At 41.7% G+C, this 22,525-nt stretch overlaps 1 protein-coding gene across 1 annotated transcript in view; it reads right to left on the reverse strand.

Annotated features, from left to right (window-relative positions):
- The window catches only part of LOC311630498 (uncharacterized protein), a 122,157-nt gene that overhangs the window by 32,277 nt on the left and 67,355 nt on the right, over nucleotides 1-22,525 (reverse strand). Inside the window, exon 3 of the mRNA XM_084899572.1 lies at nucleotides 4,345-4,453. Within this exon, the coding sequence (XP_084755698.1) occupies nucleotides 4,345-4,453 (109 nt within the window). The remainder of the gene's footprint in view (nucleotides 1-4,344; nucleotides 4,454-22,525) is intronic.

Raw genomic sequence — 22,525 nt, forward strand, 5'->3', positions numbered from 1 at the left:
AGTGATGGAGGGCTGCTGGAGTCCCAGGTTTTTCTCTTGAGGGACCTGCTTGCTCACTCACTCCCAGGTTCACTCATTCTGAGCTATAGCTCAGATGCAGCACCTTGAAAATCACCAGGGACATACAGGGAGGAACGGAAATGACTGGCTTCAGGGCACGGCTGACTGGAGAGGCCTGGGCCAGGGCAGCTCTCGCTGGGATAGAAGCATTGGCAGGTGCCATGGCTCCTTTGTTGAGCTTTACCCTCACCAAGCTGACAAGTGCAGGCAGGCACCGAATCTCAATTCTTCATTAACTGGCTCAACACTGTTCACCCCACACCGGTGAGTCCCTGAGGCCTTGCCCCACCAACTCTCATGAATAGCCCAAGCCACTTCCAGTGGCTTTTCCTTACAAATGGCCTGCCTTTGCTTGGGCTGAAAACTTTCCCAAAGACTCTCAAAAGTCCACATCAAAAAAGCAACAGCTAGCCTCTGCTTGCCCTTGCTTCTTGCTGAGTCGCCCCAAGCCCCGAACAAGCAGCTACCAGTCTCAACTTCCATAGCTGCTTCCGTCAGGTGGCCCCAAGACTGGCACAAACTGTGGCCAGTGTTGGTTTGGAATGTAGCTTCAACTAAGAAGACACAAGCTCAGCACAAGTGGCAGCCACAAAAAGATTCTAACCAGGGCACTAATGACAACTGGCCTCAGTTTGTAACACAGCCTCTCCAAGTGCCTCCAAACCTAGAAAAAGTGGTAACCAATTATAGATCGTTTTGTAGTTCCCACGAGGTGGTTCCAAGCCAGGCACAAACAATGGCTAACCTTGGCCTGCACTGGAGCCCCTCCCAAGAGGCTCCAGAATCAACGTACCCAGTGGTCACCTTCAGATCATACAAGAGCACCAGCCAACCAACTCCACAAATGGCCCACTCCGAGGGCAGACTCAGCTGCCATTAGAAGCCTGCTAACGTGACTCTTGGTCCATGGGGTCAGCCTCTCCACACACACACACACACACATACACACACACACACCCCACACCCCACACCCCACAACAACTTGTCTACTGTAGTCACAGCTAATCTTCATGGCCAGTCAGCCTGAAGAATAATCCAATCCACAGATGTACCAACAGCAATTAAGTTTCAACTACCATAGGAGGGCACACACAACACACATAAGCTTAGGTGACCATGGATACAATGCCACTGGGCCTCAAGGACACAGTCAAAGCAGTTCTAAGAAGACAATTTATAGCAACACAGGCCTACCTCAATATCCCTGATGAACATAGATGCAACAATTCCCAAAATATTAGCAAATTAAATTTAGTAATAGATTAAAAAGATCATACAGTAGGATCAAGAAAGATTTATTCCCAGGTGGCAAGGCTGGTTCAATATATGCAAATCAATGAACATGATATACTACATAAAAAGGTGAAGGATAAAAATCATAGGAACATATTGATGGATGCATAAAAAGCAAAAAGCATTTGACAGAATCCAACAGCCATTTATGATAAAAACTCTCAGCAAAGTGGGGCTAGAGGGAGCACACCTACACATAATTAAAGCCATATGTAGACAAACCCACAGCTAACATCATACCCTAAAGCTTTTTCTTTAAGCTCAGGAGCAGACAGGAATGCCATTTTCACCACTATTATTCAATATAGTATTGTAAGTCCTAGCCTCAGTCATCAGAAAAAAAAAAAAAAAGAAAAAAAAAGGCATATGAACTGGAAAGGAAGAGGTAAAACTGTAATAATTCATAGATCATATGTTACTATACCTAGAGAACCCAAAAGATTACATAAAAATTATTAAAATAAATGACTTTAGAAAAAAATAGCAGGATAGAAATGAAATAATAATAAATAAGTTGCATTTTTATATACCAATACCAAAGTATCAGAAAGAGAAATTAAGAAAACAATTTATAATTGATTCAAAAGTGTAAAATACCTAAAAATAAATTTAACCAAAGAGATTAAACCTGTATTTGGAAAAAAAATAAGACATCAATAAAAAAACATGAAAATGTTTCAAATAAATGGAAAGATATATCATGCTCATGGATAGGAAGAATAAACCATTAAAATATTCATAATACCCAAAGCAATCTACAGATTCAATGCAATCCTTATCTGGCATTTTTCACAGAACCAGAACAAATAATCCTAAAATTCATATGGAACCAAAAAAGACCCTGAAAGCAATCTTGAGAAAGAACAAAATTAGAGGTATCATACTTTCAAACTATGCTACAAGGCTGTAGTAATCAAAATATCATGGGTACTGACAAAATATAAGCATATAGATCTTTTGGAACACAATAGAGAGTTCAGAAATAAATCCCTGCCTATATGGTCAATTAACATTGGAGGCAAGACATACAATGGGGTAAAGAGAGTCTCTTCAAAAATTAGTGTTTGGAAAACAGGACAAATACATACAAAAGAATGAAACTGGTTCACTTTCTTATACCACATACAAGAATAAACTCAAAATTGTCTAAAGACTTCAATGTAAGATCTGATACCATAATATTCCTAGAAGAAAAATATGTATAGATAGTAAAATCTTTGACATTGCTTTTAGTGATTTTTTATATGTCTCTTCAGACAAGGGAAACAAAAAAAACCCAAATGGGACTACATTAAAGTAAAGAGTTTTTCACAGAGAAGGAATCAATTAACAAAATGAAAAGACTATATATTGAATGGGAGAAGACCCCAGCCGCTGTGGCTCAGTGGTTGAACATCAACCCATGAACCAAGAGGTTACTGGTTGATTCCTAGTCAGGGCACATGCCTGGGTTGCAGGCTCAATCAGTAGGAGATATACAGGAGGCAGCCAGCCAATGATATTTCTCTCTCATTGATATTTCTCTTTATCCATCTCCCTTCCTCTCTCTCTAAAAGTAGTAAAAACATATTTTAAAGTAGTGAATGGGAAAAAATATTCACCAATGATAAGGAGTTAGTATCCAAAGTATCTAAGATGCTAAAACAACTAACACCAAAAAGGACCTGAACAATACATTTCTCCAAAGAGGATATGCAGATGGACAATAGATATATGGAAAGATGCTCAATGACACTAATCATCAGAAAAATGCAAATTAAAAACATAGTAAGATATCATCTATACCTGTCAATACATCAACAAACAAGTGTTTGTGAGAAAATGGACAAAAGGGAGCCCTCATGCACTCACTGTTGGTGGTAATGTTAATTGGTGTAGCCACTATGGAAAACAGTATGGAGCTTCCTCAAAATATTAAAAGTAGAAATATCAAATGATCCAGCAATTCTACTTCTGGGTATTAATCCAAATAAATATAAAACTCCAATTTAAAAAGATATATGCACCTGTATGTTCATAGCAGCTTTGTTTACTATAGCCAACATATGAAAGTAAACTATTGATAGATGTACATCAATAGTTGTATGTATATAGATGTGGCATATACACACAATGGAGTATTACTCAATCATAAAAAAGAGTGAAATTTTATTACTTGTGAAATGAATGGATGTAGAGGGTAATATGCTAAGTGAAATAAGTCAGACAGGAACAAATACCATATGATTTTACTTTATGTAGATTCTAAAAAACAGAATGAACAAACAAAACAGAAACAAATTGGTGGTTGCCAGATCAGAGAAGGTTGGTGGTGGGATTAAAAATGTGAAGGGATTAAGAAATACCAACTGCCAGTTATAAAAATAGCCACAGAGCTGTGATGTATAGCATAGGGAATAGAGTCAATAATACTGCATGGTACCAGGTCGATACTAGACTTATTTGGGTGATCACCACATCAGGTATATAAATGTGTAATCATGAAGTGAAATACTGAAAATTAACATAACATTGTATGTCATTTGAGATAGAAAAATAAAATAGAAATTTAAAGAAGCAATATGATTGTTCATCAATAGAAAAATGAATATGCATATATAGTGGTCTGTTCATGAAACATTACACCACATAGCAGTTAAAATGAATGGACCCAGACCTATGTTTCTGAAGTCTAATGCTAGGTTCAGAAAAAGCCAGTGTGCTTCCATTTATTTAAAGGTACAAAACATGCAAAATGACAGTACCTACTGTGGAAAGATACATATGTACACGGAAGTAGGAAAGCATGCAAATTCAGGACAGTGTTTATCTGTGGGGTGGGAGGAAGGCAAATGGGACTGAAGAGGAATCAAGTGGGTCTGGAGTGAACTTGTCAAAATGTTAGGGTTGCCTAGAACTCAGTACTTACACACAGGGTTTTGTTATTTTATTCTCCCTATTTTTTGTTGTTGTTGGTTTTTAAAAATGGTTTTGTAAGTCACAGGCACTCACTTGAGACCAGATGGATGATTGGAGGGTGATCTGGAAGAAACCCAGGACAGGATCCTGACTGAGTTCCAAGCTAGTCTTCTTTCCACGTGGCTCCCAGTTCATGATCTGTCTGTAAATAAAGGATTTTCATCATTTTGGTTCTAATCTCAGTAATTTGTTTTACCTGAGAGATATTGTTCACCAAAGACCATCAGGCCACATCTGCTCTGGCCAGAAATAGCACAAAGCACATTTACTCTGTGAGGCTGAGCTGTTGCTTCCCAGATTGGCTCCGTTTTCCAACCTTGCTCACTCATTGCAACAAAATGCTGAGCCATTGAAAGGTCTTTAGGGAGAGAGAGAAAGATTATCTAAATATGCAAAAAATATAAAGGTGGGAAGAGAGGAGGGAAAAGGGGGTAATGGGCAGGGGAACAGAAGAGGGGGAGGAGAAAGAGAAAGAGAATCAGCTTTGCATGAGGAAATAAACAGGACATGATCAAATAAAGTCAGAATATTGCTGAGAAACCATGAAACAAGCATGGGGTGTGTTTTAGATGTGTATGACTTGAAGTAGTAGTACTTCTATAGACTTGGAGCACAAATGCACAATCTAATGCTCATTAACTTTTTACCGGTCTATCGCAAGACAAAAACAAGAGACAAATGATACTTTGGCAACTCCTGGAGATCCTTATGCAGAGAGATTTATTGAGTTTTGGAAAAATCCAGGACAGTGGTTTTTTTATCACTGCATCCTTTATACTTTCCAAGTTATAGAAGAGGCACTTCTTTTTCTGTTCTAAGCATGACTTCCAGGTCAACTCGAGGTGGTGAGCCAAAGCTTTCTGCTGCTGGAGGCAGTAACCAGGACAATAAGGAGATAACCCATATAGGACAGGATCTGTGACAGATCATTCTCTGGAGTCAAACAGCAAATTGGACATAACTACGTTTCAGATTCTTCTCACCCTGGCATGCCTACGATGATATGAACTATGAACATATTCTTTTTGCACTGCTGGAGACAACAGCCCTGTAACATAATTCCTTGTATTGTATCCAGAGCAATGCAGCAACCACTAACATTGATTGAGCACACACTCTTATAAATCCCTTTTGTCCTTTAGACTCAACCATCTTCCCAGGAAAGTACTCTTGCTAGCCTCCTTTTATAGCAAACAAAACTGAGGCTCAGGAAGATTAAGTCATATATATCAGGTCTCCCGAAAGAAGTGGTAGAGCCAGGATTTGGAGCAACCAGTTGCTGCTAATAGACTGGGCTTTTATGTGCCACACTATGCCTGGGAGACTATATATATATATATATTGGGTCGGCAACTAAGTAATTGCGGGTTTCGCACATATATATATATAATCACCCTAAAATGCAAATGGACATAACGGCAGAACAACGGAACAACTGGCTGCTATGACATGTGCTGACCACCAGAGGGTGCACACAGAACATGGTGGGCATCAGCAGCAAGTGGCAGAATGTGGCAGGCATCAGCCACAATGGGATGGTGGAGCAGGTGAGTGAGGGCACCAGACCAATGTGGGGCACTGGTGCTATAATCAGGGTGAGCCTCTGGTGGTTATTGGAAATTCTTTCCTGCCAGTGCCAAAGCCACCACTCGCACCCACTGCTGGCGTCTGGCATTGGCTCTGATCGTTTGGCGCCACCAGTGCGTGTGACTGGTGGCTGCCAGCCCTAATTGCCTTTCAGGGCTTCTCCATCTCCCCCTGATCCTGAGGGACAATCGGGGCAGCAGCCACCACTCACACCCACTGATGATGTCGGCCCCACTCACACTTGCTGCTGGCACCTGCCCCAATCGCTCATGGGAGTGGTGGTGGCAAAAGCAGGGCTGCCTGCCAGCAGACAGGGGACTGGGTGCCGTGGTGGGAGGGGCCAGGCGAGGGCACAGAGGATGGTCCGAGACCCTGTGCCCACCACAGCCTCATGGCCCACAATTCCTTTCAAGGTGTATAAATTCGTGCACTGGGCCTCTAGTTTAAAATAAGTGGAGGCAGCTACTGAGATGACAGCATCAAGTTATATGAGGACCAGGGGACCTGGGCTTCGGATACAGCAGATCTAAGGGGGAAATAGTCATATGTCAGTGAAGGTGAGGATGGTTTGCTGAAAATCAGAATCCTTTCCTTGGAACTCCCAGCAACCCAGAACACCCACCATGGGGCATCTATGTGTCCTACCCCACCAAATTATGGCTAATTCTACTATGTCCCTCAACTCTCAGACAGCACAAGTGGAAATGGACTTGGAAATTATATTGGATGAAAGCTGGAATGCTGAAGCTTGAGTTCAGGGTTGCCACTTACTAACTAAATGGATTCATTTCTGTGAAATAAGAAAAAGAATGCCTGCTACTTAGAATGGGCAAGTCAAGCCAGATAGAGGAACAGAGGACTCTGTACACATTGTTGACAAAATGAGATATTTTGTTCTTTGTTCCATAAGTCAAAGCAGAACATTACAACAAAATATTGGAATTGTCTACTCAAGGCCCATGCAAATCTCAAGGAGCCTTCCTTTTCCTTTAGTACTAGAGGCTCAGTGCACGACTTAGTGCACCAATGGGGTCCCTTGGCCTGGCCCATGAGATTGGGCCAAAACTGGCTCACCAACATCCCCCAGGGGTCCTGATTTGCGAGAGGGTGCATGATTGGGGTCAGGGAGAGACGCGGGAGGTTGGCCAGACAGGGAGGGACTGCAGGAGGGCTCCAGGGCATGTCCAGCCCACCTCACTCAGTCCAATCTGCCAGAACCCAGTAGCAAACTAACCTACTGGTTGGAGTGTCTGCCTCCTGGTGGTCAGTGCATGTCATAGCAAGTGGTTGAGAGGCCTAAGCATATTACCGTATTAGCATATTATGTTTTGATTGAACGGTCGACCAGATGACCACTTAGCATAGTAGGCTTTTATTATATAGGACTATTAATATTGGCCAAGTCATTTTTCCTTTTTTATTCCATCTCTAAGAGGAGGGTTATTAATCACCAAAGTCTCTTCCAATTTTGACATTTTGTGCTTTATTTTGTAACAGGTCTAGAGAACTTGACTGGGGTTTCTAAATGATTGTTTGGGTACTTCCAAGTCACCTCATTCTTGTAAAGTAAACAATCATTACATTCCTAGGGACCCACCGATCACACAGGACCCCAGGGGAAATCTAACAGCCTACAGATATAATTACAATGGTTCTAATTGCCCCGGGTTCAAGTAGGGAGGGTGGCATTCATTCTAATACTTCTGTTCTGGGTAATGCCAGACAACAAGAGGAAAAAGTTTGAGAAAGCTGGATTCCAGCCCTGTGATCTCAAGCCACTGCTTCTCTGGTAAGTGCCACTTGGAAACGATGTCAGGTATGACCAACTAAGGCAAGCTGGGAGCCAGAGCCAGGAGCCCTCCCAGCTTCCAGCCTCTCTGTGTTAGTCTTTTCCCAGCAAGACACATCAAGTGTGGCAACTCTAACTAGTGGGAGTGACTGCAGCGTGGCCCTGAAGCAGCTGTGTGCCGGCCGAATGCTTTGCCAGTCCCTCCAGAATAGGGCGGACCCCATTCCAAAGGAAGCCAGCCCCTGGGGAGCCTAGGGATGAGGCTGAGAATGACAGGTCCATTTTCAAAGGAAAGCGGGTGATCAGTAACCCTGATCACAGTCTATTACACAGACCCTCCCCCAGCCATCCATCCCCTGGGTTCTGACAGGCTGAAGCAGTAGATAGGAAAAATCACTTATGCAACATGTAGCTGTCTGCAGCCCGAAGATACACATAATGCCCATGGTCGGAACCGCTGCAATGAGATAAGCCTGGGTGGGCTCCCAAATCACCGTGCAGTGGACACGCTTTCATGACTCATTCATTCTGTGTCTCTAGCGGGCCATGCTCGCTCCTGCCTGGGGCCTCTGCATTGGCCAGTCTCTCCCGGAAAGCGTGGCCCTCAGGTCTCACACAGCTGGCTCATTTTCTTAGGCCTTCCGTGCACACAGCCTCCCATGACTCTCTATCACAATGCTCCATCTTACATTTTATATAGAACTTCTCATTATCTGAAATGATTCTGTTCACTCGTTTTTCTGGTTTATTTTCTATTTCCTCCTCCGAATGTTAACTTAATGAGAGCCAACATCATCGCTGTGTTCTCCAAACTAGCCCAGCACCTAGGAAAATAGGTAGCAGATGATAAGGGATCAATAAAAACCAGTAAAATTAATTTGCTAAAGGGCTAATTCTATTTAGGACATGTGTGTACTAGCATGGTGAGATTTCAAAGCTTCAGGGTAGTTTGCATAGACACTTTGAACATACCACCATTTCATGAACCATCCCCTATCCTCACTCCATTAAAGATCTGACAGTCACTATAATCCCTAGGGAGTGGCTCCTGACAGCTATATTTATACTACATAAGGCTTTCACTGAGGAATGAATTTGGTTTTAAGTAACAGCAATAACAATGCCCTATCTCAGTGCACTGTGATTTCAACAGATAAGTTATCATTTTTCTTGATCAAGAACAAATCAGGAGTGAAACCCAGCCTCAGTGTGGCAGCTCAGCCATAGAGGGACCTTGGATCTTTCTCCTTCGCACACTCTGTTCTTAGCACACAACTTTCATCTGGCGCTTGTCACATATCATGGCCACAGGATGACTGCTGCACCACCAGGCATTGCATCTAAATTCCAGAGAAGAGGAGGAAAGCAAAAGGAGAAAGAGCCATCCATGCCTTGTAAATCTGTTGTTTCTTTTTATTGGGAAAACAAGCTTTCCCAGAACACATCTCCAGCCACCTTTATTTACATCTCCTACATTAGTGCTGGGTCACATGGCCACCCCTACACCAACTACTGTCAAAGGGAAAAGATTACTAGGACTGCTCAGGGGTGGGGAACATCTGGCCCTGGGGCCATATGAGGCCCTTGAAATCATTAGGTCTGGCCCTGTTAAGGCATTTGGGGTGAGTTAAGTAAATATTTGACTAAATTTAGCAGGCTAATTTTTAAGTTGATCATTTTATCTGACCCATGAAGGATGTTATAAATATCCAAATGGCCCTTGACAGACAAAAGGTTCCCCATCCCTGGTTTAGACTGTCACAATTTATCCTCTGGGGCTGGAGAAAGGACCTATTTTTCTTCAGATCAAGGTATTGCCACATTCTCCTCAACAAACAGATGTGTCATAACTAAATGAACTAGACTTGACTCAAAGTCAGAGCTGAGGCTTACAGGAGCTGAGAGTTAAAGGTAGATCCCTTGACCTGTCACATTTTTAACTTTAAGATTGGATTGGGCAAGCTGTTTAAATTCTATAATATGCTCAAATATACTCACAGTATGTTTTCCTTTTCTGTTAAGCTAGCTCAAGATACAGTTTGTTATTTAAAACTAAAGGGTCTTTGTTACAGAGCTTCTAACTACCAACATTCTACATGGGCAAGAGGCTGCACTGCATGGGTGCTGTAGAGCGTCAGACAGTCCACCCACAACTCCCTCAAGAATGATTCTTTGTACCAAACACTGTGCTCCTCCAGGGGCAACCCAAATACTGAGACATTATGTCATCAGCCTGACAACCTTCTCCTCCTCTTCATCTTCACAAGTATTCACTGAGGTCCCAAGTGGAAAAAGAGAGCTGCCGGGAACTAACAGTCTGCCTGTGACAGAGGAATGGGAGCCTGCAATAGCACCCACACTAGCTGGGGAAGGAATGGAACTGTGGAGATGTCACATCACAAATCTATGTCAAAGGCCAAAAATATATCATGCCATCTGATTAGCCCAGTACATTTTTTTCTTTTTTTAAGCCATCTGATTATTCCGGGCATGTGCACACACCACACACACACACACACACACACACACGGCCATCTAGACCCCTACAATCAAAAAAGATCCCAATGAGTGAAAAGCCTGCCACGTCAGCTTATTATTCCATCCCTGCTAATAGCCACAATGAATATTTTATGAGAGACTATAAGGACTGTCACTCAAGTGTTTTAGAGGGCTATCTCCACAGATCTCTTACTTTGTCATCTATGCACTTGATCTACATTCTTCTTCAATGGATACATTTTTTTCAATTTACATAAATTTTAAACAGATTTTTCAAAACGTGTTGCTTAAAGCTTACACGCCTCACATGAACAATGGTTCCATGGTCATATGGCTTTGGAAACACCTGGTTAAAGAAAAGTTGAATGGCTTCATTGCAAGACCTTGTCTAATAAGCATAATGAGTGGCCAAGAGAGGGATTTAGTGTGTGGTAACTTCCAAATTTGTTTCACCACAAATATTTTTCCTTGGTGTATATTGAAAGGCTGGTGATTGAAGAGAAGTTTTGGGAAGCACTGCAAATGGGAAGATGCAGGAGTTAAAGCCTAGAAACTACTACCTCTTTTAAGAATCAAGAGGCATATTCTGTGATTTGGTGAAGTAGGTCATGTCCAAACTTATATGTACCCCTCCTGAATGTCACTAGATAGTTAGCATCATCCCTTAGTCCCCCGTTCCTAAATTCTGCATCACAGCTGCTGTCTTGGGTGAAGAGCACAATGAGCTAGCAGGGCATGCGCTTGGGATCTGGAGCTGATCATGTTATTTCTCTGATCATCAAGTTCCTCTCCTTCAAAAAGAGCGTGACAGACCATATGAGAATGAGGTCACTGTCAAAGGCTCAACACCCTATTATTTTTCTTCTGTTCTAACCTTTATCAAAGACATTTTCAACAATGCGTAAGCAGGCCGCTTTGACCTCAGTGACAGGATACACAAACACTTATTTATCTTGTTCAGATCCACCTTCTCTAAAAGACCACTTGGTATGATATAACAAATATCCTGTTTCCCAGTATACAAACATTTCCCTAAGATACCTGGCACCAATGAGGCTGCTTCATAACCTTGATATACTTAAGCATCCCTACACGGACAAAATGAGTTTAGGAGAATTAAATGCCAAGATTGGCAATGGTTTTGCCAAAGCTTCATTACAGGACATCTAGAAGTAAACCTTGCTCCCCTGAAAGCCTTTTTCCCAGGCACAGGGAGATCCAAGTCAAAGAAGAAAATAACAGGACAAACTCTTTTTCATCACAATGTAATAATAAAAACTGCAGCTTATGGAATAAGTCCAGGAGAACTTCATCTCTAACTCTAAAGGCTCAACATTATCAGCCATTTGATAACCAGAACGTTATTGTTTTTCTTTATCCCCAAGAGAAATATTTTCAGTCTATATTAATAAGGATTCGTATTCCCCTAAATTTACTTTGACCTTGTGCTCTCCCAAATTGAGTCATTTGAAATGTTCTGTGTAAAAAGAAATGGTCTTCTCTATGGTAATAGGAGCAAAAATATTAAAAGCCACGTAGTGTAACAGAAAACAAACAAAAACTAGCAAGAGCATCAGAAGAACAAGATTGTAATCAGTGTTTAGACAGCTGTTGCCATGAGTTGTATCTTGTCTCTCCCAAAATTCATATTTTACAGTCCCAATCCTCAGCTCTTTATAATGTGACTGCATTTGGATTTAGGGTCTTTTGGGTCTAATCAAGTTAAAATGAGGTCATTCGGGTGGGCCCTCATCCAATATGGGTGGCGTACTTAAAAGAACATTTGGACACAGACTCAAACAGTAAGATGATACATTCAATAGATAAGGGAGGAGATGGCCATCTGCAAGGAGAGAGGCCTAGAGCAGGTTCTTCCCTCACAATCCTCAGAAGGAACCAACTCTGCCAATACCTTAACTTTGAACGTTTAGCCTTCAGAACTGGCAATAAATTTCTGCTGTGGTACTTTGTTACAGCAGCCCTGACAAAATAGTTATATTTGGGGGTAAATCTTCCAATATCTCTGGGTCCATTTCCTCATCGGTAGCACAAGGGGGCGGGGGGGGGGGGGGGGGGAGAATGGCCTTTGAAATTGCTTTTATGTCTAAAGGTTAATGATCAAGGATGAAAGTAGCCTCTCACCAATTCTCCTGAGATGTAAACACTCACCATCTTCAGAGAAAAGCTTTCCCTCTTATCTGCAGATCAATGGATTGGAAGCTGTCTTTGATACTCCTGTCTGGCCTTCCTAATTTATATTTCAGTAATGACTTCAGGAAGCAAAACAAGGAAGAAAGGAGGCCCAAAGTAACTCCTACGGAAGGCTACAGACTTGTAAGTTTCTATCACTTTATAAGAAATTCATCATTTGGAAAAATTGGCTTATAACACATTCTAAGGGAAGCGCTGGGTTGGGATCAGTTGAAAAGACCAATAACAAATTCCAAGTTTCATGACGTGGTTCCCCATAACAGAACCTCTGTAAATTAAATAAAAGCACACATTTTTTGTGCTCTCTTCACAACCCATTTCTGGGATCCCCCCCCCCCTCCCCACACACACACACTTAAATGTTAATCGTGAAAGGAAATATGTTTCAGGAACAACTATGGACCCTCTGAGTGCTGCTATCCTGCTCCAGCTCACCAATAAAACAGTTAATAACAATGACTTTTTGCAACATTTATCAACCTCTTATCAGCTTGTATCATCTTGGTATAAATCCCAGGCTATTAATTTGACTTCAAAGCCTGCAATGTAGTATTAATGCCAGAATCATAGTGGGTAATGAGCATTTTGGCAACTGCAATTGCAGTTCCAAATGCTATAAAGCAGAACTGATGTGCTAGCTCCCCTTCTCTTTACCTCATTGAATGTCTCCTCTCCTGCCAAAGGAGCTGCAAAGGTAAGTTTCTATGATGTGATTTTTATCATTGCTAAGAAGCAGTGATAGGGTAACCCTCATAAGCAGCTAAATGGCCGGCTTAACATCAACTATATAAAATAAAAACCAATATACTCGGCAAGCATCAATCCAACATTTAAATGCACGGTGCTTGTATCAGTCAGGGTCTCAATAAGATGGAACATACAAGTCAGGATAATTCAAAGAAGGTCTATTTTTTTATGAAGGCATACTCAGGGTGCAATAAAACCACAGGGATTGTGGGCAATAATCCAGGGTTAGGAGCTAAAGCATTGTGACCACCCTTAGGCACAAGGAAGTTAAGAAGGAATGGTGAGCAGAACCCAGAAAAGGGCTCAGTCTCACTTTAGTCACCAGCCCATGGGACTCATACTTCCGCCCAGTTGACTACAAGTCTGGAGGTTCCTGCAACTCCCATTCAGCTCCATACCTTCTATTACATTTTTATTCTAAAGGATACAGCTCAGAAACAGCCAAAGGATGTACAGGGCCAGGAGGGCTCAGAGCCCCCATGCCCTCTCTGAGTGCGCCCCCTCCCAGCACATCAACCGGCTCACCAATCTGAAAGCTCCCTTAGCCTCGCTGTTTCGGTTTTTATGGACGTTCCACAATGTAGGCATGATTTCCTAAATCACTTGCACTGGTGAGTGAACTCAATCTGTAGCCCCCTCTTCTCCCCAGAAGTTGGATAGTTCTAATTCTCTAATCATGTGGTAGGTTCCTTGGTGACCAGCCCCCATCCTGCAGCTAACTAAGCACCACACATAGTAACCTCATTAGCATACAAGAGACACTCCTATGACTCTGGCAACTCCACGGAGCTTTGTGCCAGGAACTGGAACAAATATATATATATATATATATATATATATATATATATATATATATATATATATATATGTATATATTTTATTGATTTTTTTACAGAGAGGAAGGGAGAGAGATAGAGAGTTAGAAACATCAATGAGAGAGAGTCATGGATCAGCTGCCTCTTGCACGCCCCCTACTGGGGATGTGCCTGCAACCAAGGTACATGCCTTTGACTGGAATCGAAGACCTTCTTTGAATTATCCTGACTTGTATGTTCCATCTTATTGAGACCCGGGACCCTTCAGTCCGCAGACTGATGCTCTATCCACTGAGCCAAATCGGTTTTGGCAAATATATATCTTTTTTACCATGTCACACCAGCACACTATATTATCAAAGCATGTCAAACTCACAGCCCTCGGGCCACATGCGGCCACAACAAATGTTTTTGCAGCCCATCCAATATAAAGTTATGTAAGAAACGTCTTAATACAAAATTTGTAGCTTAATTTTTACAGTATCCTGTTATACAATGTTCGCTAATGACTGATTATTATAATCATGTTGCATTCATTTCCTTACTCGCCTTACATGCAGGCGCACCATTTCTCCCCACTAATACTAGCAGTGAATATTTTAGTAGCCGATTGCCACGTCATTAGTCTTGGACTGACTTGTTTGGTGTGCACAACAGGAAATATTTCACTTTCAGAGAACAAGAAAAATAGGTTTATTTGCATTATGCTTATTAATTTGTGCAGGTATTCAGTGTCCTGGTAAGTTAAAGAAAAAATTAATTTTTATTAGAATGTTCTATTATTTTATGTTAATGATTACTAATTTATATCAGTCTTTTGTATTCAGCATGTCTCTATGGAAATAAATCTATGTTTCTATGAAAACTGAAGCTTTTGGGGTTTTTGGAGCCCACATAAACTTAAACCTTGTTTACTTGGCCCATGTTAGCCTTTGAGCTTGACATGCTTGCTGTACCGGTTTCTGGAACATAATGAGCACTTAGTATTAATGAATGATGTAGGCTTCAGTGGGCCATTCTAGGGTTCTTTCTCCTTCATCTTGAAAAATTAGTGAACTTTAAAAAATATATATATTTTTATTGTATTCAGAGAGGGAGGGAGGAGGAGGGAGGGAGGGAAAGAGAGAGAGAGAGAGAGAGCGAGAGAGAGCGAGAGAGAGAGAGAGAGAGAGAGAGAGAGAGAGAGAAAGAGAGAGAGCGCAACATCAATGATGAGAGAAAATAATTGACCTGCTGCCTCCTGCACACCTCCCCCTCCCCCCCGTGGATCGAACCGAAACCTGGGCATGTACCCTTGACTAGAATCAAACCCAGAACCCTTCAGTCCATAGGCTGATGCTCAATCCACTGAGCCTAACCTGCTAGGGCGATTAGTGAACTTCTAAAGCCAAACTATTTATGCTTTAAGATTCTCCCCCACCCCCACCCCAGTTGGATAATTTAGAGAAGACAAACCCTGGCTTCCAGAATCGTAGGGCACTTCATGCCTCTGACACAGAGAGACTCATAGGAGAAGCATTCACAAAGACATTTTTAGAGACAGAATTTAAATGATTGATTTACAAACTGCTCTGTCTCCTCCCAATTTCATCTCTTTTGTCACCTTCACAACCAACAGATTCTGCTGCTCTAAATAGAAGAAGGAAGCTGAGGTTGGACATTTGCTGGGGGTGGTAGGATATTTTTGCCCATGTAATACATGTATAATGTGCCACCAAGGGGACTTGATATTCTGGATAGTCCCCAGAGATATGAGTTCCACCTTATGCTATTAGAATCCCAAGTTACCAGCATTTTACAAAACATAGGAACACTGAGTCTCTAACAGGAGAAAATTGGAAACCAGGGACAAAGGAAATGGTTATTCTAAATCCATTAACAGAAAAAGCAAAATGAAAAACAAACAGTCTACCAGGGCTAACATGACTTGAAAATATGGTATGAAATTTCCATTTAAAAGAGGGCTCAGGGGAACAGTATTCAAGTTTTCTGCCCATCAGCAGAGCTAGCCATCAATCTGATGGACTGTTAGGCTTCTCAAAACTAATAGCTTTCTAATTTTAACAAAAACGAGCCACACCCTATAACCATGCTGTGAACTCCCAACTTAAACACTTGTCCAGGGGCTTCCTAATGTCCTTTTTGGAGAATATTTTTAGCCCTGCTCATGCACACTTGGCCCACCTTCCTGTGGAAGTGGGTACCCTTCATCTTGAGCAAAAAAAAAAAAAAAAAAAAAAAAAAAAAAAAAAAATATATATATATATATATATATATATATATATATATATATATATTCTCAGCTGAATGTCCTACTTGGCACCTGCATCCTCTATGTATGTGATGCCTTTGATCAGCAGCACACAGTATCATCATTTCAGGCATTCTCAGAACACACATCCAAGAACAGATTGTGATCCTCTGCAAATGTGTGCTGGAGAAACCTGGCATTGGAAAGAAACACCGGAGGCAGTTGTTCCAAACCTGATGGATCACTCTAAATGACCTGGGGGTGGGGGGTGGGGGGAGAAGATGAGAGGGGGGAAAGGAGATGGAAACAACCAGTGGGTCATCGGAAAGATAGTGAGAGAGAACCGAGTGGATATCGGGGCCCACCCAACATGTAGGACATCATAGCTGAAGGTGGGGCCCAGGTGTCTTTGTCAAGGCACACCCCTCCCCATCAAGCAATGGAAAGGAGACATATACTAATTTTCCTTTTCATGTCGCCAAACAATATGCACCTGGATTGGGTACAATGGAATTACCTGGGAAACTTTTTCAAAATACACACGTGCAAGACCTTCCCTACTCCCCCCTCCTATCCCCCCCTTTCTGACAAACATTATGTCGTACAACTGATGCATTTTGCAAGAGCCCTCTAGGTCATTCTGCTCCTCCCGCCTCCCTTCATCCCATCCTATCTTCGGCTGAAATACACCACACACCACTTCTCTATTACACTCAGTTACTAGAAAGAAATATATTTGGGTCACATCTCTTAATTCCCCGCTGACATTCCATAATGGAATTAATATTTAACAATACACACTTGACTTAGATCCGAAATGCCTTAAAGGGGCTATCTACTTGAATTTGACATTGTTATACCTTCTGGAAAATCAACTGCAATTATCCGATTCGTTACCCAACATCCATTACCCTTCACAAAACTCCGTGTCTGACAAGAGATGGTCCCCCCAGCAGAACAATGTCTGTGTCTTTTTAATAGACAACGATAATGAGATTAATGCAAAGCATTTACCCTGGTGCCTCAGCTGCTAGGAAACAGTCTTTTTTTCTTTTTTTCTTCTTTTTTTTTTTTGGTATTTTTAGCAATCGCAGCATATGGGTGAGGCTCCTTAGCAATGACTTGTGAGAGAGTACTATCCAATGGAACTGCGAGGGTAGAAATGTCCTAAACCCGTGCTATCCAGTTCGGTAGCCAGTAAGCAATGTGGCTAGTGAATTCTTCACATGTGACTAGTGTGTCAGAGGAATGGATTTTACATTTTATTTAATTTCAACTAATTTAATTTTAAGGAGTCACAGGTGGCTAGTGGCTGTCTTGAACGGCACGGTTGTGAAGCCACTCTTTACAATTAAACTCAGTTAATACATAAATATAAGTAACACGGTACAAAATGTGTACAGTAGTTTTAACTTTGGTGCAAATGCTACGTTTATATTGTAAGAGCATCATTGGCTTTTCGTAATATCATCTGGAAGGACTGTGGGTTTCGGGGGTTGACTGCAGACACTTGGCTGCTCTCCATCAAGAGGAGGCTCAGGTGATCTCTCCGGAGCAGCCTGGCTTCATGGGACATGACCTCTGGTCCGGGATGTCACCATTAGAACTGCCAGGACCTCATGGCAGCACCACTGACCTTCCTCTGAACCTGCCACCATACCCTGCCTCCGTGGACCCTCAGGTAGAGCCCTCCCCTGTGTAACCCCTCCTGGCAGAGGGAGGGCAGGAGGTGGCTTTAACGCTGGCCTGGATAACTCATTCCTGGAGCGTGTGTTCTCTTTTTAGCAAAGGGCTCAGTGGGTCCTCAGGGTTTCTCGGCCTCAGCACACGGACATCTGGGGCCTGTGATGCTGTGTTGTGGGGGGCTGTCCTGTGCATGGGAGGATGGTTAGCAGCACCCCTGGCCTCTACTCATGAACAATACACATCTGGCTTGGCATCCCACAGCTCCCTCCTCCCCAGTGCTGCCAAGCAAATATTTCTCCAGACATCATCAAATACTTGCTGGGGGGCAAAGTCACCCCCAGTTGAGAACCACTGATGTAGACAGTGAGTCCTTGGACTATGGGCTACCGAAAAAAGGTGAATCTTAATTGTTTTTGTTTAATATCTAGTACCTAGCAGGTGCCTGGTACATGATACATACTCAACTAAGCATTGCTTGGATGAATAAATAAAAGGCCACTATTTTTTTTTTCATTTTTTAAATATCCCCCTGTGCCTAGCAAAGTGTAAGACTTAATGGACAAATATTTTCTGGTTGCTTAATGTTCTTATTTCTAATTTTAAAAAGTAGAAATGCCTACCGATAACTATTTCTGAGGAAGGAAAATGATGGAGAAATAAATCTCATACCTAAAGGCGCATGAAACTATTTTCTATCCTGTTAGAGTTTTTAGCAAACAGTATAAATCTAAAAAAAGGCTCACCGTTTCCAAATTAAGTACCACAACTGTCTGAGGGGGAGGAAGCAGGGCTCTGCAGCCTCTCGGCCTCGGTCTCTCCACCGTCTGGCTGCTGGGGTCAGTGAGAGCCAGGCCTCTAGGAACCAGGTAGGAGCCACAGGACCTCCTGCTGCTGGCTGCCGAGCAGGAGAAAAACAGGGATGGTTCCGTTCAGCTCCGAGTTCCTGAATCTTTGAGCTGCATCTGCCAGCAGCTGAAGCTTTTTATCTCATTGGTCACAATCAAACCGCGAAGAACAAGACTACTAATTAAAGCCAAACCATTGCACCTACAACTCGGGGGCTGCTGTACCTCTGGGTACCAGTACACATGGCCCAGCACTGCAGAAAGAAAGGGAAGAAGGCATCCCCCCATGCACAGATTTAAACTGAAGACGCATTTAGCACCGTCTGCCCTTCTCTGTCTGTTTACTGTTTGTGGTATTTTAAGTTTCTGGGACGAGATTTCTTATTTAATGGGAACTGTCAGTCTCTAAACTCCATAGCACAGGCTGTACATTTAAGGAATTGCTGCATTCAGACAACCAAGATTGTGAAGTCCCTATTTCACCAGGGAAAAGGTCAGAGCATTAGTGCTAATTAAAAAAGGCAAAGGAGAAGGAAGAAAAAGCAGCTTATTTGCAAAAACCATCCCTTCCTGAGAGCGGTGGTTTGCCCAGGAAAAAATATTAGAATCACCTGGGCAGCTTTTTGAAGTCCCGAGTCAGACCACACACACCGGACAAATCAAAACCCCAGGGTTGTAACCAGGCATTGCAAATTGTTTTAATTACGTGTTTTAGTTTAGAGCAGTTGTAAGTGTGTGGGAAAATCTGCCAATTTAGTGCAGAGACTTCCTATCTACCGCACTCCCAGTTTCCCCTATTAACATCTTATATCAGTATGGCAGCGTTTTTCAACCGCTGTTCCGCGGCACACTAGTGTGCCGCGAGATGTTGCCTGGTGTGCCGTAGGTGCAGACAAGACAAGAATTTTATAATTTTTCACTATTTTGTTTACTTAATATTTCATAATAAAGTAATTATAAAATACTTTCTTTGTGTTTATTTGATTCCTATTCAAGAGAATTACTTTATATACAGTCAATATAGGCACAGAGTTAAATTTTTTAACATTTTCTAATGGTGGTGTGCCTCGTGATTTTTTTCATGAAACAAGTGTGCCTTTGCCCAAAAAAGGTTGAAAAACACTGCAGTATGGTACATTTATCACAATTAATGAGCCAATATTGACAGATCATTATTAACTAAAGTCCATATTTTTTCCATATCTCCTTTGTTTTTCCCCTAACTTCCTTTTTGTATACGATGATCCCACCTAAAATACCATATTACATTTAGTGGTCATGTCTCCTTAGCTTCTTCTTGGCTCTAACTGTTTCACAGACTTCCATGGTTTTTGATGACCTCTACAGTTTGGAGGAGTACTGGTGTTTTGTGGATTTGTCTGATGTTGTTCTTATGATTAGACTGGGGTTGTGTAATTTTAGAAAGAAGGTCATATAGATAAAGCCATTCTCATCACATCAAATCAAAGGGACGTATATCAACGTGACTTAGCACTGTTGATACTGACACTAATAATTTGGCTAAACTAGTGTTTTTCAGGTTTCTCCACTGTCAATTACCCATCCTTCTTCCTTTTAGTTCTGTAGTCTTTTTAAGGAATCCACTATGTTCAACCCACACTCAAGGAATGAAGAGATGAGGACACAGGATCTACATAAGACTTTTAGAATTCTTTGTATAGGAACTATGCCTGTTTTCCTCCATTTATTTATCTACTCAATAATTTATTCAAATCGGTATGGATTCATTTATTTATTTTGCAGTCTGGAGTTCACTCCAATACTACTTTATTTTGTTGCTCAAATGTTCCAGCTTTGGGCATTGGGGGGCCTTGCAGGTGGCCCCGTGTCCCTCTGATATACCCCCATCACTGTGTTGGTGTCCTAAACACTTTCTTACATTTGGCACTATAAACAGCTCTAGGCTCACCTTTCATATTTGCTACCCTTGTCATATAATCAGCCATTTATCTTAGTTCTGGTTCCTTTGTTGAAAAAAATATTAGAAACCTGTCTATCTCATTTGGTGAAGTATCTGATCAGATATTCTGACCATTTAAAAACTGTTTTTTATTTTGTCTAGTTTTAAGAACATTTTGTATATTTTGAATATGTCTTTGATTAGATGTGTTTGCAAATACTCTCAATCTTGTTCTTTGAGTTTCCTAACAGTTCCTTTCACAGAAGTTTTAAATTTTAATAAAATAAAAGAAACCACCTCTTTTTCAAACCCAAGGCAACATAGCTTTCCTCCAGTGTTTCATTCTAACAGATTCATAGTTTTGTATATTATATTGAGGCCTATGATTTATAAAAGTGTAAGGTCTGGGTCTTGGTTCACTTTTTATTTTTGCATATAAACTTCCAATTATTCCAGCATTATTTGTTGAAAGCTTATCCTTTCTCCATTGAATTGCCTTTGCTCCTTCATCAAAGATCAGCTGACTATATTTGTGTGGGTGAATTTCTGGGCTCTCTATTCTGCCCCATTGACCAATGTGTCTGTCTACCCTTTCACCAATGGACAGTCTTGATTACTAAAGCTTTCTAAGTCTTGAAATTGGGAAGGGTGACTCCTCCAACTTGGTTCCTTTTCAGTATTGGGTTGGGCATTGCCAATTTTTTTTAAAGCTTCCCAAATTATTCAATGTGCAGCCAAGGGTAAGAATCACTGCCTTGAAGGCATCTGGGAATAAAAGTAAGGATATGGATATTAAAGTCAAGCAGCCCTGCGCACACATTCTTGGTCTGTAGATAAGCCATCTGGAACCTTCGGGTTTCAGTTTCCTATTCAAGAAATGGGGGATTAAAATGCTTCCTGGCAGGGTTTTTGTAAAAGCAACGTGGAGACGAAGATCAGCATCTAGCAACCAACCAGTCCAGTCAAGTTCCCTTTTCTGCCCTTTGAATACTTTCTTGACTGTTTTCCTAGTGTGTGCTCTTTGACCATTTTCTTCCAAATATTATGAAGGATTGGCATGGTTATTATTATAAAACATCTCCTGATAGCTGCATAAACATGCAAGATGGATCATAATCCCGTTTTTTGCTTCTCCGGGAAATTGGCTGCCCAGACTAAAGAAATAAGCCTGTTTGACAATCTTTCTTAGAAGGAAGTGATTCATCCTGAGCCCATGGAAAATTAATACCGGCCTATTTTTTAATGATTTGAGGAAGGGATGAGAATTTTTACTAACTGCATGGAAATAATAATGAGAATAAGAAGCAAATAGCTTAAAAGAAAAAGAAAATGATGGAAATGCTGGGGTTTTTGTTGTTTTTTTGTGTGTGTTTTTAAAAATATATATTTTGTTGATTTTTTACAGAGAGGAAGGGAGAGGGATAGAGAGCCAGAAACATCGATGAGAGAGAAACATCGACCAGGTGCCTCCTGCACACCCCTTACAGGGATGTGCCCGCAACCAATGTACTTGCTCTTGACTGGAATCGAACCTGGGGCCCTTCAGTCTGCAGACCGATCCAAACTGATCGGTGCATCCACTGAGTCAAACTGGTTTCGGCTATTGTTTTTTTTAAGGCAAACAGGCAAATAACCAGGAAGAACTTCTTTGTGTTGGAAGTGACAATGAATGTTTTTATGACAAAAGCTTTCTACTTTTTAAAATTTGGTCCCCCCAGCCCAGCTGGTGTGGCCCAGTTGATTGAGCATCGTCCCATTCACCAGGAGGTAGTGGGTTCAATTTCCGGTCAGGCACGTGCCCAGGTTGCAGCTCGATTTCCTGGTAGGGGTGGGGGTGCAGGTGGCAGCCAAGCAACGATTCTC

Source organism: Pipistrellus hanaki (assembly GCF_964339955.1).
Source record: "Pipistrellus hanaki genome assembly, chromosome: 11".
NCBI lineage: Eukaryota > Metazoa > Chordata > Mammalia > Chiroptera > Vespertilionidae > Pipistrellus > Pipistrellus hanaki.